We start from the raw sequence: 27,862 nt of genomic DNA on the forward strand, positions 1-27,862 counted from the left end.
ATGTTATGTATAATAATTTTATTTTATCCTTTACTTGTTTTATTTTGCTTACACCTCCTGCAATAACTTTCTCTTCTTATATTCTGCTTTAACATTTTCCGGGACATTTGTGAGGTTCTTCAAATGTATCTGAATGATATCTATAATGGACGATGCTTTCTTTCGTACAGTAGGAATGTTTCCACTTTTATCAAGCTCGATCCATCCTAGAACCATCGCCTTGGAAAAACCTACTTTAGCATAAGGGCTAGATTTGATAAGTTTGGCCTGAGATATCCCTTCATCAGGGATAGCATTGTAAACGATCGCTTCGTGACTGCCATGTTCTATTACGTATTTTCCTTCGTCGGTAATTTCCCATTTTTTTTGGGAAATCGGTTTTACCGTGATCAACTGTAAATAGGTTAAAGATTGCGGTAATTGTATAATTTAGCTCCAAAATCAATAAAATTAGGCTTATTCGACACATTTTTGCATAAAACGGAAGAATCTGGCAGAAACAAATAATACTCTGCTCTGCGAACCGAGATATTAAGGAGATACTGGAGTTATCAATGGAATGTCATTTCGTATTTCTCAAATCATTTTGTTTTTCTTATACAAAATAAAAAATCCTTCAGAATAAAAAAAAACGCAAATATCTTTGAAAAAGTACAAATCGGTATGAAAATCCCCAAATAATTGTAAATTACAGTTTTCTATTACCATTCGCTTTCTTCACACACATATACATATACGCATGCATCATAAATGAATGCAGGATATCCAAACAAAAAGTACTTTCCTATATTTGAATAATTTATAAGAATATCATGAGACCTTCAAATTATGATTTTGAAGCTTACGAGAGAAATGTCTTGAGAAGGACGATGTGAGTGTCATAAACTCGCATTCATATGATATATATATTGGGTCATCTATATATATATATATATATATATATATACAGAGTGTCTGGAAATAATCGCCAAATATTTCATGGGCAGAGAGGATTAAACTGAGTCGAAAAGTCCTGTATCATTTTGTGAGTTTCCCCAATAGTTAACGAGATATTAATTCTTAAAGATAGCCGAATACGCACGCCCGCCCGGCCTACTACTGCGAAGTGTACACGCGCCCCGCGCCGTGCATACCGCCGCGAGCCTCCATAGCTCGGACTACGCGCTTGCCAGACTATCCCCGCTCTTCACTGTCCGCGCGCTAAGCGATTGGTTTACTTAATGATTTTGCTTAATGTACGTAATGTTTTAATTAATGTATGTAATATTTTCTTGACTTTGCTTAACGTATGTAATATTTTATTTGGAATTTCAATCAAGGGATTCAATCAGGAATGCTGTCGTCAGTGAGCGTTTCAGCACGAAAAGGTACCTTTGTATTACTATAGCTGTAGTCAGTCTCGCTACAAATGCTTTGAAGCATTTAGTGGACCAATTAGAAGAAAGAATTTTACCAACTGATCAATTAAAAAACGCTTCAAAACGTTTGTAGCATCGCGTTGATCATACCCTATGTGAGGAAGTCAGAAGACAGTTCCTCCTGTCGGGCTGTGTGGCTTCGCGAGATGGATGTTTAGGAATATGAATGACTTCGAGGCCTCGGATCAAGTTCCGGCACCGATGAAGCGCCTGACATTTTTTCTCGGCCTTACACCTCTTACAGCTCTTACACCTTTAAGCTTAAGTTAAACGACTATTCAGGTTAGGAAATATATTATGGATGCGTTCCATTTCACGCATCATTTATCTTTGTTTTCACCGAATATTAAACAAGGATAAATGATGCATCATGCGCATTATGCGTGAGACGAATTCAGCCTATGACAAAGGCTGCGTTCCATTTAATGTTCACAATGCTCGTGGAATCATTTCATCTTTGTTTATCGTAAATGTTAAACATGGACAAACGATGCTCGCGAGCGGTGTCACTTGTCGCTCATATTCAGTAGAGTGGGTAAAAAGAGAATGGCGCCAATGTATGAGCCTAATGCTGATTGGCTCCGCCATTAAATGTCCTTACTGTTAGTTAGAAAGAAGATGTTAAAAAAAGAAGAGGATAAGACGAGGAATTGCGTCATAGATATTGAACACAAAATGACGACTTTCGACTAATTGGCGACTCTTTTTATACTCACTCTAAAACCGATATTCATAGTTCGTTCTTATATTCAAGACTGTAAGTATTCAATACTCTTAAGTACAGTCTTAAGATGTCTTCTAGATTCATCGAAAAATAAGATGGTACTTGAGTAAAATCTCAAGTTAAAACTTATCGAAGACGATCTTATTTCAAAACGTCTTGAACAGTCTTGATTCATAAACATATCTTGTTCAAAATAAGCATAAACTTAAGATTACCTTCTAGTTACAAATTTATAGTCATTATAAGACATCTTATTTGACATGTATATATAATAAATAAGACAGTCTTCGCCAAGACGTGTTCGAGGTGGACTTAAGCAAAAATTAAAAATGTTAAGAAGACTTCGTTCACCTCAAATTTAAAAATATATTAAATAGATGCGTTTTCGCATAAAAATAAATATTTGATAATAAAGAAATGTCGCTCTGTCCCGTGAACCAAGATATTACATATCAAAGTTGACGACTATTGAGGTTAGGAAATCTGTCATATTTAAATGTATCGATATGATCACGTATGCAAGTTCTTGTAGGCAGACAAAATATTTCTCTACTATAGATTCTTATTTGATTGTACTGAAAAATGATATATTCAATTAAATAAAGATTTTTGGCTCGCTGTTCAAAAATTTGTTGGTAATGCAAATTTATGGCCAAAATTTATACAGGAAATGTTTTGACTGAGATTTAATCGATCATAAACGAATATGATTCTTGTAAATTTTGCCTATATAAATGCATCAGAAGATTTTTTATGACATTTTATGTTTTACATTAAAATAAGCATATAGAAAAAGTCGGAAACGCGAGAGATTCATGATAGATTTACTTATATTTGAATCGTTAGATAATATTATTAATTTTAATTAACAAAAATTTAATAATACATTATAAAACATTTGTAATTTTTTTCAAAATTTATAGGAATTTGGACAATAGCGAAGTCGTTTATAGTTACAGCATTTTAAAGAAATGCTGGATTTGAACTTTAATTTATATTAAAAAAATTAAAAAGATATTAATTTTAAATAACTTAAGCTTATCTGCTTTAACACAAATCTGCTTTAAAAATACAAATTTACTGTTTTAAAAATACAAATTATTTTCTTATATTATTTTTAAAGCAGTGAATTTGTGTTTTAAAAACAATGAATCACTGCTGTGACAAATTTCCTAACTTAAATAGTCGGCAACTTTAATGACATATTTCGGTTCGCGGAGCAACGCGACACCTTTTTCTTGTCAAATATTTATTTTTACGTGAAAACACATTGATTCAGTGTATTTTTATCAAAATTGGAGGTGAACGCGATCTTCTTAACATTAATTATCACTTGCAGTATTCCAGGAAAAATACAGACAAGACGGACAAGATAGATCTGTAAAATCCGTTCTTCAACACTGATGGAAAAATTTTATTGAAATTAATCTTGTTTTGGAACAGCATTTCAGAAAAAATTCAGTTTAATTTCAGCGATTTTTTGTTGAAAAATTTATTTTTAGCAAAATTTTAGTAAAATTTCAGAGAAATTTTAAGAAAAGTTTCCGAAAAGTTTCTACAGAAGTTCAGAGAAATTTCGATTCAATTTCAGCGATTTTTCAGTGTGTCAGCTGAAAAATTAACTTTCAGTGAAATTTCAATAATTTTTCAATCAACAATTTTGCTAAAATGTTCCAAACATGGAATAATTTCAGCGAAATTTTTTCACTAGGGAACGCACTTCAAGTTAAAATCCATAATCACAGTCTAATCATATAAAAAATAATATAATAATACATTTCGTAAATTTATATTTTTCAAATGCAATGTTTCTATTGGAGAATCCAACCGAAATATTACGGAAACAGCTGAATATTAAATAAGTTCAACCTTAAGACCTTGACTTTTCGTCAAGATGACTTTAAATCAAACAAGAATTTCTTAAAGAAAAACTTCTTCTCGAAGGTCTTATTTCGTGACTATGAATTGTTACGATCTCAAAACGATCTTGATTGAATAAGACAGTCTTGACCAAGATGACCTTAAGCGCTGCCTTGAATTTTGAATGAATTCGAGAACGAGTCACGTGATTTTATATATAGCTAATCTCGAATAATGCTCATATAAATGGGTTAGTAGCGATAAATTTTTGATGATAATTATATTAATTGTGTTGTGTAAAGTGCTGTAAAGTCCAAAATGTCATATCAAAAACGGTATTACGATTGAATCTGTCAAGTTGATGCGACTGTATACAACAAAATAAATCGAAACTATGGCAAAATAGACTAATAGCATCTATATGCTTAATGAATGTACAAATTTAAAAAAAAACATTGAAAAAAGAGATTTTGGGTTGATCCTTTATTCGAAAGACGTGAACATGGATTAAAAAAAAAATTATTAAAAAATTATCAACGAATAACCCGTCATATGCTTCCATACATACAAAAAGTTCCGGGACTATTTTTTAAAACAGAGAAAAAACGAGATAATCAAAAGATATTTATTAGTTTTCTACATATAGGCCTTCTCTTTCCACACAAATTTTTGAACGTTCGTAGAGGTGTCGGAAGGCGCGTTTAAACTGCTCAGCTGGTATGGAGTTCATAATACGCGTCACATTGCGTTGAATGTCTGGAACATCGTCAAAACAGCCCCCTTTCATAGCGTTCTTTAGCTTGGGAAACAAGAAAAAGTCTGCCGGGGCGAGGTCCGGAGAATAGGGGGGATGGGTGATGACAGTCACCTTCCGTTTGGCTAGAAACTGCGCTACCAAAATCGCGGTGTGCGCGGGCGCATTGTCATGAAGCAAGAACCAGTCTCCGGATTTGTACTGGTTGGGCCGCACGCGCCGTATCCGTGCCAATAATCGTTCCAGGACACTTTTGTAGAAGACCGCATCCACTTTTTGCCCTGGAGGCACAAATTCTCTATGGATGATGCCCTGAGTGTCAAAAAACGTGATCAACATGGTCTTGATTTTCGATTTCACCGCGCGAATTTTGGTTTCACCACTCGAACACTTTACTACGACTAAGACATTCATTTCCATACGCGGTTTGTAACAATTCGAGGGTTTCACTTGGAGTTTTCTTCAATTTAAAACAAAATTTGATGGCGGCTCTCTGCTCCATAATTAAAATTGTGACGCGACAAAAAATCACAGCTTTACTCTATCAGCCAAAACTCGGTACTGAATCGAGATAGCTGTTTGAAATTTTAACAGTAGCTAGCCAGAAGTCGGCGGAAAGTAGTTCGCGCGTTGGAGCAGAGATAGCGCCACTTCCCGATTTTAGCGCGCGGTAGTCCCGGAACTGTTTGAATGCACTGTGTATATACTTCATCGAAATACTTTTTTCGTCGTATGATCATTTCACATGATCATGCCACAAGTATGTATGTACAACAATCATCTGAAAATTTCATGAAATTATCGCAAATAATAACAAATAGTACAATAATTAAATAATAATAATAAATAATAATTTAATAATATAATAATTAAATTGGTAATGTATTGAGCAATCATAAAGAAAAGTCAGTATAAATAAAATTGGAAATAAAAGTAATCAGAGTTAAATGAAATAAAATCGTACGCAACAAATTTTTTATTGATAAAAAATTTTTATTTATTTATTTATTTATTTATAATATTATGATAATTATTTAGAATATGGGCATCATGAAACTTGATAAAAATATATTTATTCGACACAAAATGAAAGAATCCGGCAGAAAAAAAGATATGCTTCACGAAGCGAATTATTAAATGATAGAGTTGGGCTACGTTCGGAAACATTATCCAAGTGCTCCCATGTAATAGGAAAAAATTCGTAGCATTTTTCCCACTAGATGGCATTAAACGCTCAGCAGTCGATAACTAATCACATCGACAACACTAGACCTGCGTTTAAAAAATGACATTTCAACCTTTGTTTTGAAAAGATTGAAATCGGTGAAGTGGATCAAAAGTTATTTTATTTTGAAAATGGAAATAAATAAGGAAAAAACTCGCTACATTTTGCAGTATTACTATGATAAAAGCAAGAAGGCTTGTGAAAAAATTTTTGCTATTTACAGTGAAGATACTCTATCAAAATCAACAGCACGGAAATGATTCGCTCGTTTTCGTACTGGAAATTTCGATGAAAGATGAACCTCGCTCCAATCACTGAAAAGTCCGATGAAATCTTGGAAAAAGTCGAGCGTAATAAGCATGTCAGCACTGTGGAAATTGCCAGGGAACTAGGCATCAACCACAAAACAGTTTTAAATCATTTACACAAAACTGGATACAAAAAGAAGCTCGATGTTTGGGTTCCTCACGAGTTGAGTGTTAAGAACATGATGGACCGAATTAACATTTGCGATACGTTACTGAAACGGAATGAAATTAAACATTTCTGAAGAGAATGATAACTGATGAAAAATGGATCACGTACGAACTCACAAATGATCATGGATAAAGGAAGAAGAGAAGACACAAGTAAAGAAAATTCGTTTTCCTAACCTGAATAGTCGCTTCGTAAGGTAGACTGTCGCATTTTTCTACTATATTCTCTCATTTCGAATGGAACATATCGAATGAGTATATTTTGTATCAAGTTTTGCAATAACATTTCATATTCGAAGCTGCTACATACTTTTTGCTATATTCCAAAACGTCCTCTCCGAGAAAAATTTTATTCGAAATACTGTAGTATATGTTATATGTCCTATATATTTCGAATCAAATTTTCCTCGGAAAGGATGTTTTGGAATATAGCTGCTTATTGTTAGTAAATATAGCTAAATAAATACTATAGACATATAAGATAAATCCAGCATTAGCTATATATATTATACCTGGATTTAGCAGAAATCGGTGCGAGAGATAAAATATCGGGGCAACCTATCCTTTTCCTGACAGTAAACTTACTTTAGTAATACTCAAGAATTTTACCTTCCTCTCTGATTTTGACGAAATTTAGATTCATGCAATGCGTTTTTTAACTAAATGAACAAATCTGGCAAAAAAAGTGACGCTCTGTCCCATAGACCGAGATATTAATCACTGAAGTTAACGACTATTCAGGTTAGGAAATCTGCCACATCGATAGCATAGACATGAGAACATATAAGTGACGCTAGAATAAATATTTTCAACTTTAATTTCATCAAAATTGGTGAGGATGGTAGAATTCTTGAATACTACCCTTACTTTTATATCTTATTTTATTTTTTTCAGTGATATAAATGTCAAGATGCGCAGAAAAGGATAAGTCGTCCCGATATTTTGCCTCTCGCACCGTTTTGCTTAACCCAGCATATATTATAGAAAAGTTTATAGATGGGTCTATCTTATATGTCTATGGTATATACCTTTATTATACTTAAGCCTGCAGTATACGATGTGTTGTTTTCCTGCTGAATTGCTAGCTGAATTAGAATCTTATCACTGTATTGGCTGCGATGCTGCACTGACAGCATCCTAATAATTCTGATTGATTGATTCCCACTCTATTACTTTTCCGAGATTCCGTTTTCTGAAATTCCGACTGTCATGAGACAGCACCCTTAGGGCCTCTTAGAGTAAGGTTGTGAATCGAGCATCTATGCTGCGGCTAATAAACTTAAGAATGTCTATAAGTCTAATTAGTAAGTCTGGATCTACAATAGGTGATTTAAGCCATAAAAAATTGACTAATTACCCAGGATTTACAATAGATTTTTAAGCCTTAAGCGTGGAGGATTGAGAACAGGAAACCAAACTAGAAAAGTCTGATCAAAATTAGGTTTTCTGAATTGATATTGATGGTGCTCGGTAAACGGCGTTCGAATCGCAAAACTCCTCTCATATATGTTTATGCATACACAACCGAACACACATAATCTAAGAATTGAGACGTTATTGTTTGACAGTAACAATAAGTAAACATTGTTTTATTCTTCCAACTATGTAATTCGTTATTTCTTTTATTACTTGCACTTCCCGATTTACAATCGGGAAACGAATTCATTACAGCATCATTATAATTATATGAATTGTGGCCTCAAGGAATCTTTCCATTAATTTGACGGCCATATGAATTGAAATTTTCTTCTTATTATTATTTTTGGTTAGGTCATTTAAGTCAAGAAACAACATTCTAAATTTGCCGGTTTCAACCTAAACTTTGTAAAACTAATATGATATATTGCGAGGACAGTGTCGTGGAACGCAAGCAACGTCTAGATTGAACTAATTCAGATGATCATTTTTGATCACGCTTTTTGACGGTCTCATCCATATTCGTGTCTCCTGTTCTCTATTTTCCATGGCCTTAAGGCTGCCGCACACAAAATTCCGTAACAATGACTGTAAGACGTAAACTTAAGCCGATCAGGATATTGCTTTAGGTTTACGTAATCTAACGGAAATGAAAATAACAATAAACTTATCTATAATCTCACAGTAAGATGAATTTCAATCGTTGAAACTTGCCTTGGATAAGTTTACTGCTATTTCCGTTAGATTATGTAGATCTAAAGCAGTAGCCTAATTGGCTCATCGGCTTAAATTCGCGTCTTAAGATTATTGTTACAGAAATTTTGTCTGCGGCGACCTTTAAGCCATAAGGAATGGACAAACCATAATCAGTTATTCTCCTTTGACTATATTTGGTCAATTTCTTACGGTTTAAGGTTTAAACCACCTATTGTAGATCTGGACTTATAGTCGAATGCGAGGAGAATAATCGTGATTCATCGATTTCTTATGGCTTAAAGTGCTCACAAAAATCTGCACATTACGAGCCGATTCTTGTGCGTTACTAAAGACATAAGACTATCCTAAAGCCATTGTATTCCCGACTAATCATAATTTTTGTTTAACAATTATTATACTTTTTTCCTTTTTTAGAAATTCGAAAATCCTTTTCCAGGATTAAAGTATATGCATTAATGCGTGTTTGTGAGATGGAGTTTATGTTGAGAACGACAAAAAATTTTTCTTAAGATTTAAATTTCGAAATTTTTTGTCGTTCTTGGAAAAAAATTCCACTTCACAGATACGTATTAATTGTATATATTTTACTTGTGGAAAAAGATTTTCGAATCTATAAAAAAGGAAAAAAATAATTGTTAACAAAAGATATGACATTAATATTGGAAAATCTTTTTTGTTAGGCCTTTGATCATAATTTTGCAAAATCAGAATTGTTTATGCATGTCGTACGCTTCCGGAAAAGATCATTTGGTACGTACGACTTACAAAATTTCTGCACTAAGGGAATTATAACCTGAGATGACAGCTGTGTGGTGAAATAAAGTAAACTTTTAATTTTTTTCTCGAGTTTCTCGTCAAATTTAGTGACTGATGTTTTTTTTTGTGCGTATTTTTATTGTATAAAAAGATTTGGTGATCTAATTCGGAGCTATTGACAATTTGCAATTGTATCGGTAATTCTTGTTGATTTAGGATCCCCTTAAGTCATTCATAGGATTATAAGTCAGCCTTTCTGTTACGACCTTTACTGGACCTACAATAGATTTTTAAGCCTTAAGCCTTAAAGAATGGACGAATCACAATTATTCTTCTCGCATTCGACTGTAGTTGGTCAATTTCTTACGGCTTAAAACTTAAAACACCTATTGTAGATCCGGACTAAAGACATAAAACTTAAGTTATAAGATACTGTCTCAAGATTATGGGCTTTCTACAATAAGCTATTATTTAGGAGGACTTCCGGAGCGAGTGAGTGTGGACGCATGAGGGTGCGCTCCCATGGGAGAACTGCAGAACGTTCATGATTGGTCATGGCTTCATTCCGCCGTTTTCTGTTGCGCAAATTTATTTCTTTTGTGGATTCTGTCGATGTTGCGTGTATGCGTGTGCATACATATACTTATAAAAACTAACCTCGTTAAGCTAATTTAAAATGGAGAAATCTGTCTCTTACAAGAGCGCATAGTTAATCACATGCTGAGGCGTGTTCGGATTCCTACCTACGGGAATTCTCCGGATGTCATTCTTGTTTAACATTTGATAAATTACAAGAATGGAGTGATACCTCGATGGCAGTCAGATGGGAATCTGAATATAACCTGAATATAACCTGAATATACCCTGAAGGTAATTAATTATGACAGAAGAGCGAAAATGTAAATAAAAATTTAAATGAATACACAAAACAAAGTCGGAACAGTATGTATAATTTCCGATCCGCAGGAATTCATTTTCTTATCCCATTGAGCGGAACTTGCGGATGCACAATCAATGCAAATCAATGACAAATGCTATTCTGGTATCTAATAAAGATCTAATAAAAGTGATCTACAGGAAGACTCTTGCGATTAGTCAAACTAATTGCGCAATCCGCAATTTTCGCTCCATGGGACATAGGAAAACATACTTTAGCGGAACGGAATCGGCGGAGTAAACCATGACCAATCATGAACGTTCCGCAGTTCCGCATAATCGCAGTTTCGCATCCCGCATGGGAGCGCACCCTGAGTGACGATTGAAATTTTGTGAGGCAGAAAGCAAGAGGAGAATAGTGAGAGAGTAGAGGCGGAGGAGTGAATGACAGAGTAGAGGTGCAGTGATTGGAGGGAGTGAGAGGTATGAGTGGTATGAGTGGTAGAGAGAGAGAGAGAGAGAAAGAGAGAGAGAGAGAGAGAGAGAGAGAGAGAGAGAGATTAGAAAGGCTGAGTGGAAGTGAGGTTAGAAAGAACGTAAGAGATTTGAGAGGAGTGAGAGGGGGAACGAGAAGGGAACGGTGAGTGCAGGAACGAGAAAGCAAGGGCGGGAGTGAGCGTTAGTGTAGAGGAAACGTAGAGAATAAAGCATACGCGTGGGACTGAGAATACGCAGTAGGTAGAGAGGTGAGCGAGCGAGGTGAGAGAGCAGGCACGAAGCAAGCGAAGAAACATAGAGAAGGGAAATAAGAAGGAAATATGACGTCTAGTGAGAGCGATTAGAGAAGTAATAACGAGAAAAAAGATATGATGAAAAAGGATATAGAGGGAGATTGGAAAATGTGAATAACGGGGAAGGTAAAAAGAAGAGAGATGGGGGAGGGAAAAAGCAGAAGGAAAGCGAGATAGGAAAGAAGCAAATATTTAGAAAAAGTAAAAAGACAGAACGCCTATAAAGAATGCAACGGGAGAAGAGGGACAAATTTCGGATATATTAAAGGGATGGATGGAGGAAATAAAGAAGAGGTAGAATAGAATGGAGGATCTCTGAGGGGAGGATAATCTGGGGGAGATTAAGAAGGAACTAAAAGACATAAGAGTGAGAGAGGAAGAATGGAGAAGGGAGAATGAGAAACTGGGAAAAAGAATTGAGATATTGGAGGAAAAATGGGAGAAGGGAGATAGGTAGGGAGAGGAGAGGGAATAGAGACGATAGAGGAGAGAGTAAAGATACTGAAGGAGAGAGGGAGAGATACAGGGTTAAGGAGGATAGAGGGGATGGGAGGAGAGAGAAGAGAATGGAAGGAAAAGTAAGAGCAATGGAGAAAGAGGAGATGAAATAGTGATGGTTAAATTAGGATCAGAGGACAAAAAAAGGAAATAATGGAAAGAAAGAAGGGTTTAAAAGGACAGAAGATTTTGGGATAGTGAATGATCTAACGTGAAAAGAGAGAAGATTGATGGAGAAAATTAGGGATATAACGAAGAAAGAAGAGAAAGGAGCGAAGATATAATTTGCGAAAATTTGGAGGAAAAATGAAAGAGGATGGGTAGAAAACAGAGAGGAATAAGAACAATAATAGGGGGGGATTTTAATGCAAGGACACGAGAATTGAGGAGAAGACAGGAAAGAGAGGAAGAGTGCGAACAATTAGAGGGTAGGAACTCAAGAAACGGGAAAGTCAATAAGGAAGGAAAATGGTTAATTGATAGGCTGGAAGAAATAAGATGATTTATTTTTAATGGAAGTGGCAAGGGAGACGAGAAAGCGGATTGGACATACATGGGAGCAAGAGGAAGGACAGTGATAGACTGCATAATAAGAGACGAAGAAGTCTGGGAAAGAATGGAGAAAATAGAGTGGACTCGGATCATTTTCCGATAATGGTAGAGATTAAGAAAAGAGAATTAGGAGAGGAAGATAGGAGAGAAAGCGGTAAAAAAAAAGACGAATGGTCGGAACAAGGGAGAGAAGAATTTAGACATAGAGTAGAGGGTATTAGATGGAGAAGGGGAGAAGGAAGGAAGACAATGGAAGCACTTAAGGATTCAAGCAATTTTAGAAGGACAAAAAGGGAGAGATAAAGAGGGACTGATGGGATTCAGAATATAAGGAGTTCAAAAGAAGACTGAGAAGGGAATTAAGGGAATGGAAAAGGAAGGGAAGAGAAGGAATAAGATATAGAGAATTGAAGAGGAAATATAGATTATGTGATGGAAAGAAAAAGGAAGAGAATGAAAGATAGATAGAGATAGCAAAAGGGGCGAGGACGGAAGCGAAGGGTATGGGAAGTGGTTAATAGAGAGAGAAAACAGAGGAAAGGGATAGAAGAAAGAATACAAATAAAAGAATGGTTAAAATATTTCAAGGATATGTTAGGAGGAGTGAAGAGTAAGAAGAGGAATAAGGAAGACGGAGAGCTGGATATAACGAGGGAAGAGGTAAAGAGAGCAATAGGGAAATTGAAGGATGGTAAGGCGGTAGGGATAGACGAAATGCCAGGAGAGATATGGAGGTATGAAAGAAAGAAAATAGAGAACTAGGCATGTGTAATAAGGATGAGAGAGGGGAAGAGTGAATTGAGGAGTGGGATGAGGGAATAATAGTTCCTATATAAAGAAGAAAGGAGAGGGAAAGAAGGTGGAGGATTATAGAGAGATAACATTGACATTAACGCTATATAAAGTTTATACAATGATTATAGGGAAAAGATTAGAGAGGGAAATGGAAAAAGAAAAGATGTTCCTCAGAACCAGGCAGGTTTCAGAAGAGGCATGGGGACAATAGATAATGTTTACAATGTGAATTATTTGGTCAATAGACGGCTAAGTAGAGAAAAGCTGATAGCATTCTTTGTTGATCTGAAGGCAGCATTCGATTCGATAGACAGAGAGATGTTAGTGAGTCTAAGGGAGAGAAGGATAAGAGAGGGATTAGTGAGAAGATGTGAAGATTTATTTCCAAAAAGGAAACAAAAAGTAGAATCAGGATAGGAGGAGAGATAAGCGGAGTATTCTGGACAAGTAAGAAAGTCAGGCAAGGATGTCCTATGAGTCCAAGATTGTTCAATATGTTGATAGCGGATTTGGAAGAATATTTGAGGAAAGGAGGATGGGGAAGGGTAAAATTAAAGGAAGAGAAAGTATATTCATTAACCTATGCAGATGATATAGTAACAATGGCGGAAAGGGAAGATAATATGTCAACAAGATTAGAGAATTATGTAAGAATGAAAGGATTGGTGATAAATATCAAAAAATCAAAGATCATGAGGTTCAGCAAGGGAGGAGGAAGAAGAAAGGAAAGTAAGCTGGAGATAGGAGGTGAACAATAGAAGAGGTGAAAGAATATACCTGGGATGTGTTTCAAAAAAATGGTAGACAAGAAGGTAAAAGAAAAGGTCAAGAGAGAGGCAGCAATAATGGGACAAGTATAGGAAATAGGGAAAAGAAGATTTGAAGGAGACTGGGAAAAAAAGGTATGGCTGTTCGATGCGTTGGTATGGACAGTGATGGGATGTGGGCAGAAATTTGGGAATAGAAAAAAAGAAAGGGGGTAGAAAAAATGCAAGAAATGTATAAGGTGGGTGGCTAGGAATAGAGAGTTTGGAATACCGGGTTACTTGGTGAGGGAGGAGTTACAAAGAGATAAGCTAAGGATCAAGACTGGAAGAAGAGCATGGAATTTTGAAAAGAGGATGAAGAAAGCGAAAGGAAGTGAATTAACTAGAGAATGTTGGAAAGAGATGAGAGAAAGAATGGGAGGAAAAGGATTATCAAGATAAGAGAAGGAAAGGCAGGAATTTTTCAGAAAAAGGAGAAGGGATGCAAGGGAATAGGGACAAAGAGAAGAAAGATAAGAAAAATTAGAAGTTAAAGATTTAATAAATGGAAGAATGAAAAAGGAAGGAATTCCAGGATATCTGAAGAAAAGCTGGGCAGAAAATAGATGGAAGAGAATAGTTAAGTATAGACCTTGGGGGTGTGTGATAAGAGAGGGAATGTATTGGTGAAAAAAGGAGGATAGGAAATGCGTAAATAAGAATGTGTAAATATGAAAGAGTCATGGGAGCCAGTACGGGAGGAGGAAGATTGGGAGCAGAAAGGAGGTGGTAGGAGAAGATGGAAGAGATATTGGGAAAAGGAAGAGGAGAATATATTAGAATGTTAGAAAGATATAGGGAGGGAGGAGGAGATAAGGAGAGAGAGAAGGAGAGGGGGAGGGAGGAGGGAAGAGGGAGAGTAAGAAAGAATAAGGATTGCCAGATAATAAATAGAAAAGTAGATAGAAAAAAAGTAAATAATAAGAATCGCACTTGCGAAACGGAGATCCGGGTGTGTGTAATCGGAATTAGGTTAAGAGTAATTGTAAATTAGGTTTAAGATTAGCTGTAAGAAGAGACTGGATATAAAAGTGTTGGAATTGTATCCCTGAGAGGAATCAATAAAATTACTACTACTACAATATTACTATTCTACTACTACAATAAATTATTACTTAAATTTTAAGTCATAAGAAATTAATCAATCACAGTCGAATGTATTAGGTGTACAACTTTGTTTTCGCCGTTTTTTTTTCTGAAATTCGAGACTTTATTGTAAAAAACTTATATATAATATTTATGATACAAAGTATTGTCCATCGCTGGCCACTACTTTCTCCCATCTTTCGGGCAGCGTACGAATCCCGCGTCGAAAAAACTGGTCATCTTTTGAGGCAAATCGATCCACGAATCGATCCAATTTTTTTACTTCTTCATAAAACCGGAAGTGCTGGTCAGCCCAGTCATGTGCCATTGATCGAAACAAGTGATAGTCAGAGGGAGCAACGTCTGGAGAATACGACGGGTAGGGTAGGACTTTCCATTTCAACGTTTCCAAGTATGCCTTGACCACTTTCGCAACTTGGGGTCGAGCATTGTCATGCTGCTTTATCGTGTCTCTGTCTTGTATTGCAGCCGTTTGTCTTTCAATACTCGGCTCAAACACATCAATTGCGTTCGATACTGATCGCCTGTGATTGTTTCAGTCGGTTTTAACAGCTCATAATACACTACGCCGAGCTGGTCCCAAATACAGAGCATGACCTTGGAGCCGTGAATATTCGGTTTGGCCGTCGACGTGGAAGCATGGCCAGGAACTCCCCATGATTTTCTGCGCTTGGGGTTATCGTAATAAACCCATTTTTCGTCCCCAGTCACAATGCAGAAATCCTTTCCGTCTTTGCCTTTCAAGCAGCTGTTCACAAGCAAACAAACGTTCAACATCTTTCGGCTTCAACTCGTACGGCACCCAATTTCCTTGCTTCTGAATCATTCCCATAACTTTGAGGCGTTTTGAAATGGCTTGTTGAGTCACTCCCAATGATCGTGCCAATTCTTCTTGACACAAATCTTGATCAAGTAATGCCTCCAATTCTGCATCTTCGAAAACCTTCTCTCTTCCACCGCTATGCTGGTCTTCGACGTCAAAATCATCATTCTTGAAGCGTTGAAACCACTCACGACACGTTCTTTCACTAAGCGACCTCACCCTAAGTATTTGAGAGCATTCGATGAGCCTCAGCCGCAGATTTCTTCATATTGAAGCAGGAAATTAAAACCTCCCGCAAATGACGAGAATTTGGCTCGTAAACTGACATTTTCAATCCAGAATAATTTTATGATGTAGACACAAATCAACTAATGTTTCTATGGAGTTATGTTGACAGATGCCCAAGTTTATTGTATGACGTCTATGATCTATTTATTTCGACCACCACTAACCGCTAAAGCCATCTATAGAAAAACGACAGAAGCAAAGTTGTACACCTAATAAAAAGAATTATCGATTATGATTGATCAATTTCTTATAACTTAAGATTTAAGCTTAGGCAATAACTTATTATAGAAAGCCCACTAGTTAGCTTTCTGCTAAGACTCGGATAATTAAGGCGAACGTAGTTCAGATGAACAATATGTTTTTAAACCTTAAACGAATCATAGTCAATTATTCTTTTCGCATTCAACTATAATTAGTCAATTTCTTACGATTTAAGGCTTGAAACACCTATTGTAGATCCGACTTAAGATACTTTAATTCCTAAAAATAATTTTCTGTTTTAACTATACAAAAGGTCTGTTCGCATTGCCTGAAATTCCCAAACATTTTTTATACAAGGTATTTGAAAAATAATGATAAATCTTTCGCATAAGGGCAGAAAGAATGGACTAAACTGAGAAGAAAAGTCCTGTATCATTTTGCAATTTCGGTAATTAACAAGATATTAATTGCCGAAAATTGGTCTTTAATAATTTTTTACTCGAATACTATTAATTTTATAAAAAAACTGCAAAAGACAACAATTGTTAATTTTCTTTTTATAGAGCTCTAAGAATTTTTTTAGAATTTTTTTCAGAATTTTTTATATTAGTATTTAGTATTTTTTTATATTGATAAAATGAGAAAATGCAGTACTAAAAAATTGATAAAAAATACTGAAAAAAAAACGTAAAGTTCTATGAAGAAAAAATAAACAATTTTTGTCTTTTGCAGTTTTTCTGTAAAGTTGATAATATTTGAGTAAAAATTATTGAAGACCAATTTTTCTCTCTCGTCAATTTTTAGCAATTATCTTGTTAACTATTACGAAAATTGCAAAAATGGTACTTTTCTTCTCAATTTAATCCATTCTGCTCCTATGCAAAAGATTTATCATTATTTTCCAAATACCCTGTATATAAGCAGCTCAGTAGTCTACAAAAATCTGTAGTAAATTATAGATTAATATTAGAACTAGATTAATATATTAGTTCAAGGAATAATTATTTTGAAATAAAAATCTCAAAAAAGAAGCCGTGATCAATACGCATAAAGGATCACATTAGCAAAATGCCATGCTATTGTTTAAATTTGCATAACTTAAAATGTGTACAGTCAAATAAAATGTTAAATAGCAAACAACACATTCAAATATATATATATATATTATATTTATATGATAATACGTTAAAATTTAAGAAAAATGAGGAAGTAAGTGTAATGCTGACATGTACCTCAGAAACGTTTCAAAACTTGATAGTAAAAATGCGTTATAATAAATATATGTTTAAAAGGTATTTTAAACATGATTTTTTTCTAAAGCTGTTTAAAACATATATAAAATATTAAAAACATATTTTAAACAAAAAAAAACTGAATGTTTTTTTTTAAACACGTTTTTTTATTAACCCTGCTTCCCTCACTCCGCCCAGCGCTGCCTCGTTCTTTAATTTTCCAATGATTTTAAACAAACTTTTTCGGCAGCAAAAAAATTCGAGAATTTTTCAACAGCACAAACATTCAATTCTTCCTTGAAAAATTGATGCTAGACAGAACTCTTAAAAACTAGAGCCAGTGACTTTTTGAAAAAAAAATTGTTATCTCGGCTCCTAATAATCGGAGGGTAATCTTTTTTTAAATTCATAGAAAAATATCAGATTTCGAATGCTTCACGCGGTTATTTGATATAATGCATATCAACGAAATTATTTCCATTTTTTTGAAGATATCCACTTTTTGTGTTTTATAACAGTTTAACTGCAAAAAATCGTTTTGTTATTAAGTGTACGTGATATGCAACTCTTGAAGAAAAAAAATCACCCCTGTAAATTGCTATGCGACTGCTCAAAGATGAAGAAGTTTTCCGTAGACAGGTTTTTAGTGAACAAATGGCTTTTTGCAAAAACTAATGAACATTTCAGGGCTAGATTTGTTTGTCATTATGAGGGTTACATTTTATAAGAATTTCGAAGCTTTATGTTTAAATCTGAATGAACAGAGAGCGAAAAAAAAAATAAACATTTTTTCATCAAAAAGTGTTTTTTTTTTTTCTACTGAACTAATGGATCGATTTTAATGTTCCACGTCTCATTTTGTAGTTATTTCGAATATTACATTTTTTTATATCAATTTTTTTCATACAATCAATATCTTTCGTTTTATAAGCGAAAAACGTTTTTGCAACTATTCGATTTTTTTTCGCATATTTTCTTCACAAGTCTCGAGTCTCAAACATATGCATTTTTTTTCTGATGGCCTTTCGAGACTTTCATGAAGAGAAATGCTTGTTTATAATTTCTTTTTGGGTAAAATTCTATAATACTTCTACTGATTACTTACTTCTACTATTCTTGCCACTCGAGTTTATGAAGGAGAGGTATACTATATAACACGCATGAAAAATCGTAAACAATTAAATATCTCGTAAACTGTTATGTTTTAACATGATTTATACTATTCCGAATTAAGGAGAGGGGTACACTATTACTACACTTTATTAAAACTTATATGTTATTTAGGATGCTCCCCGCCCCTTATTGATGCCTAGGATCGCCGAGTGGCCGAGATTGCATTTTCGGTCGCTTGAAATAAGCGACTAGTGTAAGAAGGAGCTCGCTGTCTCGTTCACTCTCGGCACGCCGCAGGTGAGCACACGGACACGGGCTCGTGCTTGTTATGTGCTACAGTGCCGCACCACGATAAATAGCCGAACTTATAGGCGTGGAAAAGTGACGTTTTGACGACGAAATTTATGTTGCGTGCCCTTTCGTTATTATTAAGTGTAATAAAAAGAAATCCATTATTTTTCCAATTGGCTTTCCAAGATGGCTTTAGTAATCTGTATCTCGCGAACGCGAGATATTTAAATCTTAAGTATATGAATTTAAACAAATTACATTACAGTTTTGTAGTTTTGGCAACCTGCAAGTAACTCCACTTTGACCGTTCGCGAAATCTAGTATGGATAAAGAAGATTGTTGATGAAAATTCCAAAGAGAACGAAACGTTCAAGATCTTTCAAAATATCAAATAAAGATAACACCAACTCTTCGTATGGATTAACAAATTTATTTGTAAAAATTTATTACGCACCTGCGTTCGTGCTGACTCTTATTAAGCTAGATTAGTTTGTTTTTTGTTATTTTAAGAAAAGAGAGTTCTTGTTTAATATATTGGGTCATCTAAAAAGTATCCGCGGTACTTTGTCACTAGATATATGATCATCAACACACATCTAGTGACAAAAAACCGCGGATACTTTTTAGATGACCCAATATTTATAAGAAAATAATTTGTTTTTAAAATAATGAATTTGTGTTTGTAAAGTATATTTGTATAATTAAAGCAGAAAATTATTTTTAAAAATTGATTGATATTGAACACGTGATTATAGAGCATGCTCATATTGATATATATTTACGCTGTTTTTAACTAAAACACAGCACATGCTAAAACACAGAACATTACACTATATTTCACTGTGTAAAATACTTGTTGAAACGCAATTTAGTTTTATAGTATAACACCAGAATGCATTGTAGTCTTCCATTCTTATTCTTATGATTATAATTTAGCGTATAAATAATAGATGATATTTAGACTTCAGTTTAAATAAAAGTTTATGATTTTTATTTAGACTTGACTTATAATTTTTTTCAGAATTGGCAATTCAATTTTATTGTAAAATAAGTACGGCTATCAAATAACTTTTTGAAAACTAAATTAACATTGCCAACTAGCAGTTGCTTTCCATTTATATACAAGTGAATAAGTGAGCTGAGTATACTTAAATTAATAACGTCATTATTTGCTTACTTTGATATAAAGTAATCGTATGACAACATAGGTTCATAATCTCATTTTTAAAGTAAGTTTACAAGATTCATTAAAGCACACGGCCTCTTCTACAGATTATAATCTTTACAGCACAAAATTGCAGCAACACTGCTACAACATTGCATGTTACAGCAATATTGCTGCAAATTCTATGCTGTATGGGAAGCAAAGACTCACCCAAATAGCAAGTTTTCCGCATGTTGCTATAATATAAATTTGATACAAATTGCGTCGCCTGAGTTGCCATTTTTTTTTAGAAAAGTGACTTCTGATTTTGCTTATGATATTGGGGGCAATATATGTATACTATAATGGTTATACACAACCGGAGGGAAACAATTTCCCTCTTCTTTTTTATAAGTTTTATAGATTAGGACAATCGCACGGCAACATAATGGAAACTAATTCTACATAAAACAAATTTGCTAGCAATTTGACAATAATATGAAAGAAAATGTTGTAGTAAAAAGAGTTAATCTCTAACAATGCTTTCCTATTTAAAATCGCGCGCGACTCAAAAGAGAATTTTAAGATATCTTTAAGAGTTCTTTAAGAAACATCTTTAAGATATTTCGTAAAGAACTCTAAAAGATATCTTAAGTGACTTGTGAGCTGATTTTAGACATTTTACTCATTTGGTTAACAAGTGTAAGTTATTATGAATAAAATTACAATGTACAGAACAAAATACATATTAAAATATTAGGAGATTTCATTTATTCGGTAAATATTTAAAAAAAAAAACCTTTTATCTAGAGCCCTTGGGGCTCATTTCAAAAAATTATTTTATTAGAATACAGCTGAACAATTTTCTAATATTGCGTCTTTTATTCTATTCTATGTTGTTTTTTAAAATCGAGAAATTTAACTTGATGCATCCTTTTGGTGGCGGTACCGCATATTGCTCGACGACATTTCCATTCGATTGACAAAAATGTGGACAAAATATTGTATTATACAAAAACTATTTTCAACAGATTATAACAACATTTGGGAACAAGTTTGTTATAGCATTTCCGCTCGTTTACACAAACAACCGTTGTCCTCTAGGGACAAGTTTCATCAACGCCAGTTAGCTTAATCGGCTGTTGACTGACTAATCGCGTTTGCTGTTTAGTAGAATCGACCAATTGCAGTTGATAGTTAACCACGGTTAAGCTTGATCGGCGGTGATGAAACTGGCCCTAGGTTGACCTAAACAAAATTATTATTGCCCTGGTAACAGCAACATGATTGCAATTGAAGAGAAACTTGTGCTAAGCACCTATTTCTTGTCTTATGCCAAGGAACATTTTGTTATCTGGTCAGTTAAATCTCAGAATGCAAAACGAACACATATTCAACTGAGTTACACGCCACAAATGAAAATTATGTGAGAATCGTAAATGGAAAGCAACTATTGACATATTTTACACGCTTGTACTTAGCTTTTTACAGTGTAGAGCAGTGTAACACCTGTGTCAGTTGAAACATTTTGTGTAAGACACAGTGGCCAGTATTCATAGTCGGTTCTTATTTTCAAGACCGTTGTTAGTTCTGTCTTGAGGAGTCACGAACCAATCAGAAGGCCATTAACGTTTTAAGACATTACTTAAGATGATTTTGAAATAAGAATTGATTATGAATACCGGCCATAGGCTTACATCATGCACGGATATTAACTAGTAACTTTCTATTGAATAATCTTAATTTTAGCGATGTATTGAAACATATACATATGTGTATTTAATTATGATGTATACTGTATCAATTTAGTACATCATTCTTTAAATACATTGTTGAAATTAAAATAATTTAATAGAAAATTAGTAATTCGTATGTGTATCAAGTACACAATGTAAACTAGGCCATAGTCAGTTCTTATATTCAAAATGGTCTCAAGTTCAACCTTGAGTTGTCATGAATCAATCAGAGGCCAGTGTTCATAGTTGATTCTTATATTTAAGGTTGGCTTAAATACAGTCTTAAGATGTCATAAGCCAATATTAGTCAGAGAACCCTATTAGTTTCTTAAGACATTACTTAAGACAATCTTGAAATAAGAACGGACTATGAATATCAGTCCAGAGGACCGCATTAGCGTCTTATTATTTAAAATGATTTTGAAATAAGATGGCCGGTATTCATAGTCGGTTCTTATTTTAAGATCGTCTTAAGTAGTTTTAAGTCGCTAATGCGGTCTTCTGATTGGTTCATAACATCTTAAGACTGTACTTAAGACTGTCTTAAATATAAGTACCGACTATGAATACCAGTCTATGAATACTGGACAGTGTTACATTGGCCTAGTTTACACTGGCCAGTTTAGTAAACTAAGCCTGTGTACATTGTTGGAAAATACCCTTAGTCAGTATGACAGATTTCATAACCTCAATAATCATCAAATTTAACGCTCAATATCTCGGTTCGCGGAGCAGAGCGATGTTTATTTCTGCCAGATTCTTTCGATTCATAGAAAAATGCGTCAAGTAAACCTAATTTTATTGATTTTTGAGCTGCGCAAGCTAAACTGTATAATTACAAAAATCGTAAACTCGATAACACGTTCGGAGAAACAATTTCACAAGTGAAATATTTTAACAAATATTACTGATAAGCGTATCTCGCATTAATTTAAATCGCATGTACAAAAACAATTGAGAATGTGAGAATGTAGGAGTTTAGATAACATGTAGCGATCAAGAAATTGCAGTTGTTGAAGCAGACTTACATCATGGACCGTCTCGAGACTTTTGATCGCGCCTATGATCTTTTGATGATCCTCTTGAAGTATATCTGCCAAATATAACGAATTTGTTTCGCTATGTGTATCCAGATATTCTAAAATTCGATCCGTCAAATGGCTTGCCATCTTGCACCGCTAACGTGTCTTATCTTTCTTCTTCTTGACTGCGTTTCAGGAATTAGGGCCAGTTTATAATAGGCATAATCGCATGTATTGTACATGCACTCATCGACAAGGCCGGTATTAAAGTCGGATCTTATATTCTTAGTTCAAGACCGTCTTAAGTATGGTCTTAAGAAATCACAAACCAATCAAAGAGCTGTATTAGCGTCTTAAGACATTACTTAAGACGGTCTTGAACTAAGAATCGACTATAAATATCGGCCTAAGGGGTTCCGCACAATAAAAGGAACAGAAAACAGAGAATAAGAATTTCAACCTATCAGAAATCATGTATTGCGGAATACACAGTTTCTGATAAGTTGAAATTCTTACTCTCTATTCTTTTATTGCACGGAGCCTCTAAAAGGTTGCAACACTTTTTTTTAATGGGTTTTGGGTTTTGAAGGGTTTTGGAATGCAGTCTGCTCACCGATTTGTTCTTATGCTGGATTCACACTGGATCCGACGTGCGTCATACGACGCTCTGCAATCAATCAGAAAACATTTTTCTTCGTATCTATCGATACAAAATAAAATTCTGCTTTCTGATTCGTTGTAGAATATTGTACGATCCACGTTGGATCCAGTGTGAATCCAACATTACTTATGGATCCGTAAGTAAAGACTAATCACTCGGTGAGTAGGCTATATTCCGAAAACTATAGAACAAAATCTATTACACTTTATAAGCCGGTATCATAGTCGATTCTTATTTTAAGACCGCCTTAAGTAATGCCTTAAGACGCTAATTCAGCTCTCTGATTGGTTCGTGACTTCTTAAGATCGTAAGATGGACTTGAATATAAGATCTGACTATGAATACCAGTCTTAGTTGGCGTGTATATGTACTACACAGGGGACACAGGCGGTTCACGCTTAAGCGGGGAGCACAGACTTTTACATAAAACATGAGGCATAAGAAAATCAATCAATCAGAATCCTTTATTTTATGGAAAGGAAGGAAATAAAGCATTTTGATTGGTTCTCAAGGAGTACAGACTTTTGCATAGTGTATAACACATGAGGCATAAGAAAATGAACCAATTGATTAGTTGAATTTCTTATATCTTATATGTTATGCATAATGTAAGAATCTGTGTTTCCGGCTTTATGGAGTTTCTACAAGCCATTAATCAGAAATCAGAAATCAGAAACTAAAAATTGACGACTGTGATGTTAATTATTAGCTTCTGACTTCTAATTTATAACTAATAGCTTATTGTAAAAGGCCCATTATATGCATTCTACAATAAATCATTAGTCATAAATCAAAAGTTAGAAGCTGGAAATTGATCATTCACAGTTATCAATTTTCAACTTCTAACTTCTGATTTATTCTTATTGTAGAATGGTCATTAGAGTATAGCGGGGAATACAGATTCTTGCATAACGCATAATACGTAATGCATAAGAAAATGTACCAATCGAAGTTTTCCTTTTCCTTCCTTTTCATAAAATAAAGAACTTTGATTGGTTTAATTTCTTATGCCTCATATGTTATTCGTTATGCAAGAATCTGTGTTCCTCGCTTTAATCCACACAAACTTGCGTGGCCACATGAAACATATGAATAAAGAAAATTATCCAATCGCATTTCTTTTATTAAGACGCACATAAAATGTGATTGGACAATTTTCATTATGCATGCGTTTATGCGACTATGCAAGTTTGTATAAATATACCCTTATAGCGTTATTGCTTATTACACTGGACGCGATAAGTAATGAGCGACAAGTAATATCCAATGAGAGCTTTGCTTTGCGTCGTTATGTAAGAAAAAAGAGCTTTTATCGCTCATCATGTCCAGTACAGTACAATTTACAGTAGGCTTATCAACGCGCTCACGGTTGGTCCGATTCACTCCCTGAATGTTTGCATAAGCAAAGTGACGTCAAATGGAATTTTTGAATTTATACACTCACGGTGACCATGATTTAGGTTAGTGTAATCAAAATTGACGAATACCAAGCATCAATTTTAATCACGTAACCTGTTTTGACACTGAAAAATGAGCATCGAGCATCAGCATGAAAAAGCAGCCTAAGTGTTCACTTTATTTGAGTGGGAAAAAAGGACTAATATGGATTGTGGAATAAATGCATCCATGTAATATAATTATTTATTAAAAATAATTAAATGTAAATGTGTGTCGATAATAATAATATTATAATTAATCATATTAATTGTTTCAATAATTAAATATAATTGATTAGATCGAGGTAAACATCGTTGATTACTGCCGGACTCACATCACATTGAACTGATTTGGCAACAAAAATTTATACACAACATCGAGCATTTTTATTAGTTCTTTTCGAAATGATAAATACTAGCCATTTGACATATGATCCATATACATCAATTATTGACAAGTATGATACACAGGTTATAAATCTCGTGATCGTATCCATATCAACAGGCGGTCCGAAATAAAATCATTGATAGCGCGATGACGATCATTAACATCGTGAGAATTGTGAGCACTATGGGTGTGAATCGGACCGCAACCACAGTGTAATGGCTCCGGTACACCAGATGTTAATCGCGCGCGACATCCAATGACAATATACTTTAGAATGAGAATATCGATAAAATTGTACACTCATGATGAACATCGCGCTAGTGTGTGCCGGAGGCATAACACTGGCCTAATTTCCATCGAGGGTTTAATCCGGATCATAATGTAAGAGCCAACCAACTACAGTCGAGCATACTCCTGACGTTCGACTATAACAGGGGAATACTTGACTGTAGTTGGTTGATTCTTACATTCTGATCCGGATTAAATCCTCGGTGGAAACCGCCACTGGTTGCATTCAGCGGATTCGATAGTTGCGTGAACGCTTGCTGCTATTGATGTATTCTTCCAGATCTAAAATGCTGATTGGATGAGAAGAGTACACCAATAACAGCGAGCGCTCATTCACTATTGAATCCATTGAACGCCATTCGGTGTTTGCTGAAGGGCTGTGTCAGATTTCCTAACTTCAATACTCGTCAACTTTAACGCTCAATAACTCGGTTTGTTGAACAATCTTGGAGTTTTTTCCGTCAGATTTTTTCATTTTGTGCAAAAACGCGTCGAATAAGCCTAATTTCATTAAATCGGTTTAGAGGCAGTTCTTCTGAATAATTACCAAAAAGAGAATATTATTTGTAGGACTTATTAATATTATATATATATATATATATATATATATATATATATATATATTGTATATATATATATATATATATTTATAATTCTAACTTTTGCTTCATAAAATATAAAATAAATATTTTATATTTTTTTAATAGATACATTTTTTGAATAGATAAATATATAGGTATGTATGTTCTTTTTAAACACTAAAATAAAATATTTGAATATTCAATTGATTTGTTATATCTTTTTAATTTGTCAGCAGATTATTATACACATTGCGAAAAAGAATATGAGTACAGAGAGAAGTTTAAAAAAGCAATTATTACCACGATACTAAGAAAAAGACTTGTCTTCTTACGAATTTGATTCCAGTTCATCATTTGATAGTGAAAGAGAAATTTTGTTAATACTTTGCTCAGAAAAAGAGGCCAATCGAATCCAAAATTATATTGAATAAACCGTTCATCATTTCAGCAACAAAGAATTTCAGGCAAATTTTAAAATCATGCGTGAAACTTGTCAAAGTTTACTCTATCATCGGTCCAAAGAGAGAAAATTCTACTGGAACTGGAAGATTAGTGATTCCAGTTGAGAAGCAATTATTAGCAGTAATATGACTCTTAGCGACATCAGATTCTAATAGATATGTATGTTAGCATTTTATTAATTTGTATTATTATATTATATTATTTGTATTATTGTACATCAATTTTCATCGAAAATAAATTTTTACTTTTGAACAACTCTTTGATAAAAAATTTCACTGTAAATTTTCAAAAAGCATCTGAATTAAATGGGATCAAAAATTAGGGATCCATCGGTACCTTCTATGACTTTATAGGAAATATAAGATTGTAACATCTTATTGTTAGATATTGATGATTTTATGAAAGATAAAATTTCGCTGCAGTATAGCGGTAAACTACAAGACTTACAAAACTCATGTATAATGTGAAAAATATGCGTTTCTGCGCATGACGAGTAAACTCTATCTCAGTCACGGATAGGTACGTTGAGAAATGCCCTGAGTAATCCTTAAAAAGCTTTGTGAGCGTTTGTGGATAAAGGTAACTTTTCCATTTTCGATTTTCTGAACGGGGTCAAAAACACTTTAACCGGTCAGAGACACCCTATGGATAATGTTTATGAACGCCCAAATGGAAAGCATCCAATATTTCAATCATGAAACTTTTTCCTATGAAAAGTGAAAAATTTCTACTTTTAGTAAAAATTTTTATTTTTCACTTTTTATCCTAGGAAGAAAGTTTCATGATTGATACCCTGCTTTTTGTGATTGTGTTTATAGACATAATATCACTAGACTGAGCATTCGAGGAGTGGAGGTAATCCTCATGTAGAAAAGGACGCACTTATTCGGTCTAGAGTACTTATAATCATGGTATAAGAATATAAGGTATTTCATTGCGCATAATGACCGGCAGACTAAATTAGAACAACCAATCAAATATTTATCCTAAATCAGAATAATCAAATGCTTATCTTAAATTTAGGACAAATTTTTTGGTCTGTTCCTGTACTAGATTGTATTAGAGTCTCTTTCTCGCTTTCGACAAACTATACCTATTTTACTTTAAGTTCCAAAAGTGTACACTGGTTTAGCCACAAAAACAAACCTTTTGATTGGTCAGAGCCACCATGTTAAAGATGATTGCGTTTCTTTGAGAATGAAATCCCTTATATTCTTACCATGCCTATAATATTGGGTCATCTAAAAAGTATCCGCGGTTTTTTGTCACTAGATGTGTGTTGATGGTCGTATATCTAGTGACAAAGTACCGCGGATACTTTTTAGATGACCCAATATAATAATAGCGTATTCGATTTACTGACTCGACCCGATTCCGAGTCAATGATCTGTTCTGTTTAGCTGCAAAAGAAGAGCTAATTCATAA

General features: G+C 34.3%; 1 protein-coding gene, 2 long non-coding RNA genes and 1 pseudogene across 6 annotated transcripts in view; 3 read left to right on the forward strand and 1 right to left on the reverse strand.

The window, feature by feature from the left end:
* alpha-PheRS (phenylalanine--tRNA ligase alpha subunit) overlaps window positions 1–22,841 on the reverse strand; it is a 33,332-nt gene extending 10,491 nt beyond the window's left edge. For 2 of the 4 annotated variants that reach the window (XR_015545106.1, XR_846471.2), the window contains exons 1-2: window positions 22,628–22,840; window positions 53–393 (exon numbers count right to left, since the gene is read on the reverse strand). Coding sequence is in view for 2 of the 4 variants with exons in the window: in XM_011060440.2 (XP_011058742.1) it covers window positions 53–393; window positions 22,628–22,768 (482 nt within the window). In the remaining 2 variants the exon portion in view is untranslated. Of the gene's footprint in view, window positions 1–52; window positions 394–7,485; window positions 7,650–22,627 lie in introns of all 4 variants that reach the window. The other 2 variants (XM_087406197.1, XM_011060440.2) reach the window with 2 other exon arrangements.
* On the forward strand, window positions 1,130–4,902 carry LOC147909706 (uncharacterized). Its single transcript, XR_015545107.1, has 3 exons — window positions 1,130–1,235; window positions 1,320–1,367; window positions 1,492–4,902. It is a non-coding gene; the product is annotated as an uncharacterized LOC147909706 (long non-coding RNA).
* LOC147909707 (uncharacterized) lies at window positions 12,166–13,717 on the forward strand (annotated as a pseudogene).
* A 2,903-nt stretch (window positions 22,842–25,744) lies between the features above and the next one.
* LOC147909708 (uncharacterized) lies at window positions 25,745–26,597 on the forward strand. The gene is made up of 3 exons (XR_015545267.1): window positions 25,745–25,825; window positions 26,102–26,130; window positions 26,212–26,597. It is a non-coding gene; the product is annotated as an uncharacterized LOC147909708 (long non-coding RNA).
* Window positions 26,598–27,862: the final 1,265 nt, after the last annotated feature.

Source organism: Acromyrmex echinatior, chromosome 5 (assembly GCF_024713525.1).
Source record: "Acromyrmex echinatior isolate Ae372 chromosome 5, ASM2471352v2, whole genome shotgun sequence".
Taxonomy (NCBI): Eukaryota; Metazoa; Arthropoda; class Insecta; order Hymenoptera; family Formicidae; genus Acromyrmex; species Acromyrmex echinatior.